This window comes from Macrosteles quadrilineatus, unplaced genomic scaffold, assembly GCF_028750875.1.
Source record: "Macrosteles quadrilineatus isolate MER2022 unplaced genomic scaffold, UCM_ALF_1.0 Scaffold_5__1_contigs__length_97177068, whole genome shotgun sequence".
Taxonomy (NCBI): domain Eukaryota; kingdom Metazoa; phylum Arthropoda; class Insecta; order Hemiptera; family Cicadellidae; genus Macrosteles; species Macrosteles quadrilineatus.
This window is the reverse complement of record NW_026542598.1, coordinates 23,100,722-23,113,409: the sequence shown is the minus strand read 5'-3', so window position 1 is coordinate 23,113,409 and position 12,688 is coordinate 23,100,722. Positions and strand designations below refer to the sequence as shown.

The window sequence follows — 12,688 nt, the reverse complement described above, 5'->3', positions numbered from 1 at the left end:
CCTCCTATTGGCAATACAATGAGACCGGCAGGTTCCAGACAGTGCTGCTATCTGTGGGTGTTTCAGCAAACTACGTCAACTCTTGTCGTAACGCAGAACATCACTGTACGTCATTTGCTATTCGTCAGACCGAAATATTTGAAAGCCAAACGGATCCGCTCAACGCTGCGCCGCATCGGGGCTACGCCCGCCATTTGGTGGGCCACAGCAAACGTGTTAATACAAAAAAGAACAGTATTCCAATTCCATTATACAATCATACAATCATCATTGCAGAGTCATGTAGAAACGCTAGAAAAAATAAGTAAAAATGTGCATTTAGTCAATTATTGTACGTATAGCTTTTGGTAGAAAGAGTTCTGCAATTCAGAGAAAGTTATCCTTCGGAGCGAAGAGAGTTCTGTGATACAGAAAAAGTTATCTTTCATAGTAGAGATAGTCTCTAATACCTAGCTTGAACATACCATAAGCATCAACATACCTGCGTCTTCAGGCTGCAAACTACGCAGTTCCAGCTTGGCTCTCCGTCCATCCCAGGTAGGTATGACACGGGAGGACTTGACCAACATCTCTCCGTTCCTGGGGGAGTAGAACAATGTAAATATGTCAATTGGCTGAGTAATCATATACTTTGAATGGTGCAAATAGACATCTCCATCTCATCATATTAAAACACCTTAAAACATAGTAAATATGTGTTACATGGGTGACCTTTGAGTGCACTGATGTTTATTATTTAAGGATAGATTTTACAATTTAAGCTGGTTTTCACTGGTTGATTATGAAACCAGAAGACAAATGTTGTTTATGATTAGATCAATTAAGAAGAAACAAAAAGTACACAACAAAATACCCTCAACATGAATACACGCTGCTCCATAAGGATGAAAATACTGTTTTAATCCATGAAAATACTGACCCTTTCTTTCTAGTTTTCCCATCATTTTATTATTTTATATACCGGTACCAACAGGTAAACAATCAATATTCAAAATATTCTTCATAATAGAAAGATAACATGAATAAATGATGGTCAAAAATTAACTTAAACTACTTAATCAAAACTTGGTATGTATAAAAGCTAAATTGATTGAAAAATTTTAACTACGGTCAAAATTAAAACAGTTTTCTTTAAGTTTGCATCGATACTACATTGTAGCATAAACATAACACACACAGCTGAAGTAAAATTTAACTTTCGTTTTAAGAATCCTTGGAGCCGAGCGGTGCTAACTCATTAAACAATTACAAAACTACAAAGAAAATGTATAATCCCATTGTGCTCTAGGTATTTAAATTAAATTAATTAAATTAACTCTGGTATTTGAAAAAATATTTTGAGATGGTAAATAACCCTTCAGCGGCTGTTTGAAATTAACATTGCTCTTATGGCAGACAAGTTCAAGATGGCCGTTAGGCCCCAACAACTCCCATGGAAAACAACTACAAAACTAAAAAGAAAATTTCTGATCCCACAGTGCGCTAGATAATTAAATTAAATTACAATTACTTTGGTTTTTAACTTGTTCGCAACTAATAGCTACATATATGCGACGCTGCAGTCATTGCCACGAAAGAACCGATATATACATTGTAATATTACATATAGAATGGGTGTCACTTGGTTAACAGTACATGTAGACTATGGGCCAGTGATGCAGCAAAGAGCAAAGTAAAAAACAGTTTGCCAACTATCATATGACGTCACTATTCATCATATCCACAGACCAAGTGACACACATGTGCAATAGACATCCCTGTAGACCACTGCAGAGAGTTCAGGGCCTTCAAATATACCGTTACGAAGATATAAGCTGTAATAACATTGTTACACCGACAACATTATGCAACGTCAGTCTATTTTAATGTGACCAGCCATAGCATAAATATGATGGCAGTAGGGGTAGAAACTGGCCATCGCATATGTGCGTTACTGGTCCATATGAATGAAAAATTTAGTACATTGCGGTAGCGAACGTGTTAAAAAATATTTTGGATGATAGATAAGTCTTCAGCAGCTATTTGAAATTAATCCAAGATGGAAGGTAGCTTGCATTTTAATTAAATCTGACACTGTATTCAATAAATTATTTAATTCTCAGTAGCCTATAAAAAACTACTTACTATATTTTGTACATCCACGCAAATTGTAAGACCTGTTTCATAGAGAGCCGTAAATTGTTATTGAAATTGAAAATAATTATGTTTTTTAACACATCACCTGTTCATTAACTAAATTCCAAAATTCAGGAATTTGTTGCATACAACGCAAATATCAGAACGTACAGTTCCGTTTAGATGTATTTTTCTATCCTGGCTGTATTACTTATTGATAAGAAGACTGTTAAGATATATGTTTTTGTTTTATACTATTTCTTACTATAATTTGTTTTAGATCAAGCAATTAGATAAAATTGAACACCTCACTTCAAGGAACTGTGCTCACGCCTTTAAATCTGGCCTGCACCTACTCAAAACCCCATATTTTGTATAGTAGTTAGCTGAATTTGCGTAAAACCTCAAGAGGAACCATCGATTTTGACGGGTTTCCCCTATCGAAGGAAGGATCAAATTTAGACTTGGCAGAGGAAAGATTGAGGCAAATTGTTAGCTAGACAAAATGGAATACATCTGAATGAGAGAAAAATGTCAACAATATCCCCTCCTCAAGTTGGTTGGGCTTCTAAGTCTTAAAAGATACTAACCTGTACCAAGAAGTTACAGGGGAGGGGGAAGCATGAACGTCGCAGTTGAGTGTGAAGGTACCTCCCACCCTGGCAGCTGAGCCGACCAGACGACGACCAAACGTCGGCGACGACCTGACAGCACTCCAAGCTCGTACTGACCTGGTACGTGACCCTTGGCGACCTGTCAAATGAGTAAACAGCATTACCTTTGGAGGAACATTAGAACATTAATCATATTTAGCCATTGACTCTTACACCCATCTATTTATGGGCAAGATGTGACCGATTGCATATAGAACATAGATGAATGAGCCAAACAGAGTATGGTATCGTCAAAATCCTAGTTTATCTCAGTTGTTGATATTTAGATATTTGATGTGACATATTTTTTATGCATTAAGTACCTCTTTTTGTTTCTAGATTTATACAGGATAAAGGAACGAAATCAAATTAGTAATTTAGATCAGCACATTGTTGACAGCTCAATTCAAACACATATATTCACTCTAAAATTGGCTACAATTAAAACATAGGAATGAGATGTCTACTTATAGTCTATGAATAGTCAAAGATACATCATATGAGATAGCCAAACTACTTCAGAGCTGGACACAATTATTAAACTGATCCAATAGAACTTTTATTAAAATACTCAAATAAGAACTGAAATCAAAATGAACACAGATTTTTTTAGAAGAAAAATTAAAATATATATGAATATTTTAATTTGGTTCCCGGTACCCTGAGCATTGTAAACAATCTGTCATCAAACAAAAAGAAACATAGCGCCTATAAAACCATTTTTTTTTATTACTGACATAAACAGAAAATGGATTGTCAGCCAAAAATAAAAAGAACCAACCAACAATTACACTATCTGTCTATCCAATAACCACAACCTGCTGGTTGACTTACCAATTATATCTAGTCGAGCGGTCGCCTCGATGCTGCCCATCTCGTTCTCTAGTGTCACTCTATAGAGCCCTGCGTCTTCCACCGTAACTTCCCTCAGCTCCAGCGTCCGCAAGTCATCACGTTCTGTCACGCTCAGACGCGACGACGGGGTCACTATGTGGCCATCCTAAGCACATACGAATCATTGATGTGTGTAACATCCAACATGCAATATATATTTATTTAACGTTTATATACCAAGATATGGACAAGTTAGTTCATTTGTCAAAAGATTGAGCAATTGTTTTTTAAAGATTGAGAACAGATTCAATACATGAATTTAGATTTGCTTTGATCCATACCACTTAAAAAGACACACTTATCTGTCTAAAAATAATCTGAAGAATTAGAATTTTTTAAATAAATATTTATTTACAAGTTTATTTTTAGGAAATTCCTGGCACGTTGTGAAGAAGAAAAACCAATCATTCCAAATGTTATTCCTGAGAGTGTGTAATGTGTTACCTTATCCCAACTGGCCCAAGGAGTAGGGTGACCCGCCACAGAACACTGGAACCTAACTGTCTCTCCTTCCTCAGCAATGCGGTTGTGAGGCACTGTGTAGAACTTGGGCGATGACATCTTCACTCGCTTGGGTCTGGAGAAGGACGGCGAAGAAAACTCTCGGTATCCTTCAATACATTAACATTTTAAACCAGAATCAAAGTTTAAAAAAGAGAAGGTGGGTTTTTTCAAGTAAATAAAAATAAACTTTCAGCCTCAAATGAGAGCTTTAAAGTTCACCAAATTTAAGATAACACTCAAAAGAATTTTTAGGTCAGTGGAAAATATTTGTAAAATGTACGCAATTTTACTTTTCCAACTTAATAAAAACAAAAACTATAACTTCTATACACTTAGTTCTATACAATAGTTGGATGTGACATAAAAGAAGGTCCATACAACTAAGGGTTAAAATATAGACTTTTGCAGTAACACACCCTATGAGAGGTCAACTATGTTCTATTTGAATAAAAACTACAGCCTGTCCAAACGGATGTGATGTATACTCCAGTAAACAATAGTCAATAGATTTCAGAAAGCTAACAATTTACCTATAGCTACCTTCTATTGGTACTCACTGGCGGGGGTAGGTGAGAGACTCCTGGCGGGGGAGGGAGTGTTGCGTGGGGTAGAGCGGGGTGTCGACCTGGCAGACAACAACCCCGGAGGACGTGTCAGCTGCTGACTCAGTAGTGTCTCTTTCTCTTCAGGAACTAGAAACAACAGTGATTGTCAGTCATTATGTAACAAAACAACCACTCTAACTCTAAATGCTGATATATCGGATGCAAGGGTATCATAACCTGCATTTAAAAGTATCCGTGTGAGTGTATGAGTTGAAAGCCATTATACTTGACGTATGTAGCAACCTGAGAACTATAGTTCGGCCGCTTAGAAAACGACCTGCGCGCTAATGCTAAACCAATGCTGGAGGAGGTCGTTTTCTAAGCGGCCGACCTATACTTGGAAAATCCTATTGCTTTAGGTTGATTGTTTTCAGTGTGGTAGTCCATTGCACCTGATCAATGACCAAGGTTTCTAAGGCAGTGTCTCTCCTGTATAAAGACAACACCGTAGATTGAGAATTGACATGTGTGGGGCACAGCTAGAGGGGAAAAGTCTATTTAAAAAACCATTGCACAGTCAACAGGATGGGGGAATACTTTGTGAGTTACATGTCAAATCAAACATCTTTTATTTCATCCTTATTGTATGTGTGTTCACAACTTGACAAATAATTTTTTATTTTGAAATAAGGCGACAGAAAATATTATAAAAATAAATAGGCATACTTAAATCACTAAATGATCAATGGAGTTAAAAGAGTCTTTACTAAGGTTAACACTTTGAAATAAAATAAACATTAGTTGTAGACAATATTTAAAATATTGAAAACATTCAACTTAAATTAGAGAGAATTTGTTAGTATGCAGAATGTTCTTTACCTGAGAAATATATCAATTTTTTATTCAAGATATGTGGTTCTAAAACACTCCATTATAAACCAACCACTCAGGAAAAATATAAACAATTGGCAATTGGTTAGGTTGTACCAGGGTCCAAGATTATGTTATACACCAAAGAAGAAAGTAGTGACATTTCTACTTACTGACTTAGTTTAAAATTGTTGAAAATGGAAAATTTTTAACTTTAAACCAAACATGAAACACTTAACATAGTGACTCACCATCAACCACAAGACAAGCGGTTGTAACAGCTCGTCCTAGGTCGTTATAAGCGACACAGCTGTACTGGCCCTCATCTTCAGGGTAAACCTGCAACAGATTGACAAACTTTAAAGGATATTTGTTAGAATAACAAGCTTAACTGAATGTGAAAGAATATATCTCGCCAAAAAGAAAAAAAACTTATTGCTACATTTAGAAACTTTTAACTGTATCATGGAACACCGGCATCCCTCATTGTGAAAACTTCATAACTTGGTTATGGGTGACCGACACTTCACAAGATTCGATAACACCACTTCCTGCTAAGTTTATGTTTATATATATTTTTTTTCCGAACAAGTATTCTGCATTGATATTCAATATAAATTTCAAAGCAAAATACTTTAGGTCTGCCTAAAGGTATTTTATATTTTAGTAGCAGTCAAAGTATTAACCAAGGAAGGTTCCATAATGTTTTCAAACCCTTCGTTAATTATGCTGTCAGTGACAATGAAATAATCTGAAATTTGTGATACAGTTTTACTAGAGTTGGATCGAGTCTGTTACCGTGCATGTTATGGCCGGCTGAGCAGTTGTATACATCCCTAAATATTGAATTACAAAATATTATGATTGGTTACCTTCTTTATAATGAGCCTAGCGACTTCTCCGTCTAACTCAGCCTCTATGTCTTCTCCTAAAGGTAGAATCTGGAAACAGCAACACTTTTTGAAACTTTTCTAGAGCTAAACAATGTAAGCATTACATCATAACACAAACACCTTTGTGTACTTGTACACTTGTACAACAGATGTTACAATGGTAATCTAATGATAGAAACGTTACTACTAAGTTGTAAATTACTAAACTATTATTTACATTCCTGACAACTGTTTAAAAGTTATTAACATTATGAACTTAATTCTAAAATTCAATAAAAAAACTTCCTACCTAATTTTAAAGGCAGTTTTATATTTTATAAAATTTTTCCAAAAATCTAATGAATAAACGCATTTTTATTTTGTTTTTTTCATGTTTCATCAGATGTGTTTTTTTTTCTAATATTTTTCATTTGTATCAACTGAAAAGATATGGAGACAAAAATTTTTTACCCTGCAACACCCTGGAGAAAAAAAAACACAGGTAAGTGGTGTTTTATTTATATAAATGAATGTTCATTTATATAAATGAAGTATAAGTGAATGGGTGAGTTGTGAGACTCCATGTGCGCTTTTATTGTTACTCAATAAAATCCTCCAAGACCACTGTTTATCTAGCTAGGACCATTTATTAAAAGGCTAATAATCAAAAGCTTCAAGCCGTCAAAAACATACAATTTTGTTCTCAGGATAGGAACAAACTGGTAGACCTTTTGATTATAAGGCGAGACTTAAAACCTCCTAGCTATAAACTATATCAATCAAAATTATCTTATTTACCACAAAATCATGTAAAAGTACTTGAATCAAATGATTCAGGAAAATAGTTTACCCTGCCAAAACTAATAGATATCAAAAAAGCAACAGAGCTTAAATATTAGGTACCAGTGTTTGCCAATTATAAAATAACGTTCTTTAATGGAGACAAAATGTCACAGCCAAGGAAGCCTTTGGAATAGAACCCTAAAATAAAAGAAGTGTTAGAGGGCCTAGGATTTATTAAAGAGTAGGACATCGATAGAATAGTTTTAAGACGAATGGCAAGACTAAGAAGGAAGTTGTCAAGAGAGAGGGACCCAGCGTCCAACAGAGTGATATGCAGAAGGTCAAGGTAAAAGCCCCCGGTCAAACTTGGTCTTCAGGAGATGAAGACAAAAATCATCATTGAACTAATAAAAATACATGCTCATCACAACCAGAGTTGTAGGTTGCCATAAAGATGGATTAGTGTATCAAATATATTACCTAGGCCAGTATTGTCAACAGTTCAACGACACGGTCATCTCCCGAAAATCAAGATTCCACAGTCTATAAAATCTTTATCTTTGATCTTTTCTATATTGCAGAGAGCGAGAATGAAGGAAGGATAATAACTATTTTAAGTCTAGCGTCCATTGTTTGGGTATGTTGCAGGATCTGGGAGTCTTCAATTGTATATCCTCCCTAGAGTCCAGCACATTTATCTCTGCACACTCTTTAATACCCTCATCATAAGTTTCCCATCAACTTTTCCCTTCCTCTTAGAATTTTTAAAAGTTTATGTCTTCGAATTCTCATTGCAGTACAAAACTTCAACGGAAACTAACTGCCTGAAAAAATACCTTTATCATATGTCTTTAGTATGGTCACATACTTTTTCACATCAACTGGCAATGATTTCAATAATCTCAGACCCTAGTGTACCCACCTTGCCGTCTTTCTCCCAGCGCACGGACGGCAGTGGTGTGGCCGACACCAGACACTCCAAAGTGACAGCGTCTCCGTCACAACAACGGAGGTCCTTCAACTCACGCTTGATTTCCGGCAGAGTCTCCACCTGACTAAAACACACAGACCAAAAGAATTAATCACTGTAAGTGTGTGAAATTCATTACAAAGTATTTTTTTTAACCTAAGATATCAATGGATAACAAGAAAAGAAGTATATTTAAAATAAAAGTGTAATAGTCAAATAGTCAAATAAAATAGTAGGTAATAGTCAAATAAATGTGTACGGTATCAATAGAAGAGTCAAAGTGATTGTTAACAACAAAAACTATAATTGTTGTCTGTTTGTGAGTTGGTGTTTTTTGCTAAGTTAGTTGCTCATTCAGTAGCAAGACGGATTGGGAAACGATGGCAGTGTCTTGGGTTCATGTCCCAGTATGATGCCAATAACATTTGATCAGAACAGTTTTTACTTTTGTTGTGTCGGATTACACCTTGCTTTTTCTTGACATTTTCATAGGCACACATGAACAAGCAAATGCAAGCTTTAAAAGAGGCTGCCAAAGTGTTAAAATTGGAAAACTAATTTTAAATAAAGAGGATATAAATAAGAAATTAACTAAGGTAATGGAAACCATTGTATCATGTTTCAATTCAAGTGATTTTTATCATTAGAATATTTCGGGTGCTTAATTTGTATAAATTCTTTTGCCTTACAATTTGTATAAATTTCCAAAATAAAAATCTATATTTTAAAAAAAATTTTAAAGATTGTACGTACAAAGTTATATGTTTTCAGTGTTGTATGAAAACTATACTTAAAAATGTATTCAACGAAATAAGCTAAACATACATATACATCTCGAAAAGATTATGTTCCAACCAAACTAAACCTTGTGCCTCTGTAATGTTTACTCAAAATGTAATATTTCAGTATGTAAGAGATGCAGGTCATCTCTAGTGCTGCCCATCAATCTGCAGCCCATAAATAAGACCCAGCTCTATCAGGACTGTTCAACACTTGATTCATATGCATGCATTATTAATGGTGTTTTAACCTGCCAAGGCACAACTGCTCCGCCCAGCAGTTCCTGATTGCCAAGGAATTGTGGCAAATTACTGCTTGTTAACTATTATTTGCTTGTAATTGCCCTGTTTTGCATCACTTAAGGCGTGAACCACAATTTTTCTTTTTGTTAAATTTACAATCCTAATAATAACTGGTAATTCTAAAAGTTCAGAAGGTGTGGTGCAGTTTCCACATGCAAGTCATCTGTGATGAATAGCAAAATCTGCAGAATGAAGTATATTTAACCATTTTCCATCCCTGGTGGACATACAACTAAAGAAGCTACTAAAATGTATCATTACAACCTATTAAAAAAGTAAACACTTATTAATGCGAACTAAATGGGCCCAAGGTAACCGGTTCAATAATAGGGTTAAATCAAATAAACTTAATTTAAATAAAGAACTTAATATGTATTAAAGAGACATTTTGAGCACCACTTACGTACTTAAACAGCTATTACAGTAAAAAACATTCAACACTAGCCTGCATTTTTTAAATATCAAACTACTGCAGCACTGTAAATATAAACTGTGCAACAAGACTACCAAGTGGTGTACATTGGTGCATTCATAAGTTAGCAGTGTAATAGTTTACAAACCAAACCAACAACAACAATAGGTTACAAACCAATATCATTATATTTTTGAGAAAGAAACATCGCCTACGTATGAATTTCACGCTATATGAATCCAAAGTATGTATAAAATGGAGGAAGATGATCTGTGTAGTTTTATTATTATTTACTAAGATCAATTGTTCTCTTTATAAAAAGCCCAATGATCAAAGACACACACTCAAGCATCTATTTCTTACACTCTTTTCGAATTACCGTAACGTAAAGTTTCGTTTTCAAATATTACACCTAACTAGTATATAAACTACTAGCTTCTACCCACGATTTCAAATCAACAACTCAAATAGTTAAATGAATAACGAATGCTGCTTTTTTTTGTAAACATTTTTTCCCAGTTTTCAGAAATCATTTCTATTCATTATATTAGTGAGTACACCAATACCAAATTATAAACAAGAGAAGACACTTACCCATGTTTTACATGTCCAGATACCATGGACGATTCTTTTCCTTGGCCTGTAAACATACGAGACATTGTGAATAGCTTCAATTATTGGCTACTAATCGGCAACAATATTATAAATTACCCCTAACAAGCTCAGAGTTTTTAATTACATAAGAACCAGATCCGATATTGGTATAATCATAACATCTCACTGGACATTGTTTTTGTTAGTAGAGGCTAGTTTTTACCGCCCAACCTGCTCTAGAAAGCAGTTTAGTACTCCATGACTGATAGGGGGACAACTATCTCGTTACATATTTACCGGTAGGTTGTGTTTAAAGTAAAATTATCCAATTATAAATTGTCATTACAATTATCTCTTTGGCATGGGTTAGGAAATGTAACCTGATTATAAATTATGAGTGAACCAAGTGCTTTGTTCCAGTGAATAGCTGAAAGCTGACAAAATTCAGGCAGGAACATAAAGAAGGTGTGCATTTCTTTAAAAATAATTATCTAATGATATAATTTTTAAGTACAGTATTGTTAGTTATCCTATACTAAATACAGTAGTGCTCAGTACCTTGCAGGACTCTAAAAAAAAAATATATCAAATATCTCCGTACGTTGGTTTAACAATGTCATTACCACCAAAATTAGATGTAAAATTAAATTTTACCATTATTTCCACTATGACTGATAAATTTAAAAATAAAAGAATTGACGTACCATGTCTGTCTTCAGTCTCTTATCTAGTGGATTACTATAATTTTGAGTTGAGTAACTCATTGTCAAATCCGACATCAAATTGAGAGTTATTTGTATCACTGACTTTTTGTTAACACACACATACTGACATGACAAGACAAATAAAACATATAAAAAATTATGTTTAAACACAAGGCCAACTAAACTACTAGGAGCAGACCGACCCAGGTTGCATGGCGGAGAAGACTCAAAACTCAGTTGGTCTGTTGAGCTTTCTTAATTCATCAACATGAAAACAACTTTTTTTATGAATAGAGTTTAAAAATTTTACACTAAGTTTTATCCTTAAGTATGAAAATAATAAACAATAAAAAGTATAGTAAGACAAAGTTACAAATATCCCTAGGTTCTTGGATATATTCTTAACACAATTAAAGCACTGGACTGGTCATTGAAGAAGGAATGGGATACACAACTACTAACCCTAAGATTCCAGGCAGTTGATAGCACACAAAAGTTAAACACACAAACAATTTTACAATTCACTATTACAATGAGTCTTCTTAAAAGGAAGTAGTAAAAGAAAAGAACAGAGATTCTACTACTTCCTCCTAAAAACAACCACTCTGAATGAACATCTTTTTTGTAGGGGAAAAAAAATTGTATTGCAATCTTTTGGGAGTCATCAACTTGATGAACCATTGATACTTGATGAGTGCTTCCTCTGAAAACTAACTAGAAATGGAGTGAAATAACAGATTGATCACCTTTGGCATATATCTGGAGTGATATTATCGCCTTGGTCTCGCCATGAGTGTTTCGGGCGATCACACAGTAGGTTCCGGTGAAGTCGAGTTTCACTTGTGGGATCTCTAGGCTGTACTGGGAGCCGTCGCCCACTTGTCTAAACTGAGGAGCGTCTCTGTAGTAGCCTGGCTGTAACATAGATAGCTTAGGTCAGTCATGCAATTGAAACACTTGAAAACATGGGGAAAATGAGTTTGACTTTACAACAGCTGTGTGGATAGCTTGAGGCTGGAACTATTGGAGATGTGAAAATGCAGATGTTAAGGAAGTACTTTGTTCTCACTGTAGAGTATTTGCATAAGAAGTAAAAATAGAGTATTTTCAACAGGAAATCATCTTTTACTAGTGTACATGTTGTTTGAATTCGAGCTATTGCAAAGTATTACAGTAGTTATTTAAAAACGAATACCAATTAAACTATCCAATTAAATTACCCAGCTGATCATGATGTAAACAAATTGTTCTTCATAAGAATAACATGGGAATTTAAAAGCCACTGGGGCAGAGCTCAAGGGACTTTTTCACAAATAAGGCCAGTATGCAAATCTACGGGACATGCTCTTTCCAATGAGACGCGAATGGTCAAAATCGGTTAAGACATGGTGGAGTAGTTTAAAAGAAAAATTTTGTGTTATAGTATTAATTATATAGATTTCCTTTGCTTTGTTGTTTCTAAAATCCATTTGTAATTAAATCCAAGCATTCTACATTAATTCAAACTAGATTTTGTTTATAATGATTTAATAACCAGCTTCAAGGTGTTTTACAAAATCTAGTTTTGTTTATTTAATTTTTGCTTTTGATCCTCATGATAAAGGTTTTATTCCATATCAAATTTAGGCGATTGTTGTAAATATATTAAGTAAAAATGTTAAACGAACAGTAAATATACAATAATATTAAA

At 34.6% G+C, this 12,688-nt stretch overlaps 1 protein-coding gene across 1 annotated transcript in view; it reads right to left on the bottom strand.

The window, feature by feature from the left end:
• The window catches only part of LOC128995476 (myosin light chain kinase, smooth muscle-like), a 38,767-nt gene extending 26,537 nt beyond the window's left edge, over nucleotides 1-12,230 (bottom strand). Inside the window, exons 1-11 of the mRNA XM_054420494.1 lie at nucleotides 12,219-12,230; nucleotides 11,745-11,913; nucleotides 10,295-10,340; nucleotides 8,159-8,291; nucleotides 6,454-6,522; nucleotides 5,833-5,920; nucleotides 4,724-4,858; nucleotides 4,107-4,273; nucleotides 3,603-3,768; nucleotides 2,706-2,868; nucleotides 482-579 (exon numbers count right to left, since the gene is read on the bottom strand). Of these exons, the coding sequence (XP_054276469.1) occupies nucleotides 482-579; nucleotides 2,706-2,868; nucleotides 3,603-3,768; nucleotides 4,107-4,273; nucleotides 4,724-4,858; nucleotides 5,833-5,920; nucleotides 6,454-6,522; nucleotides 8,159-8,291; nucleotides 10,295-10,340; nucleotides 11,745-11,913; nucleotides 12,219-12,230 (1,246 nt within the window). The remainder of the gene's footprint in view (nucleotides 1-481; nucleotides 580-2,705; nucleotides 2,869-3,602; nucleotides 3,769-4,106; nucleotides 4,274-4,723; nucleotides 4,859-5,832; nucleotides 5,921-6,453; nucleotides 6,523-8,158; nucleotides 8,292-10,294; nucleotides 10,341-11,744; nucleotides 11,914-12,218) is intronic.
• Between the last annotated feature and the right edge of the window lie 458 nt (nucleotides 12,231-12,688).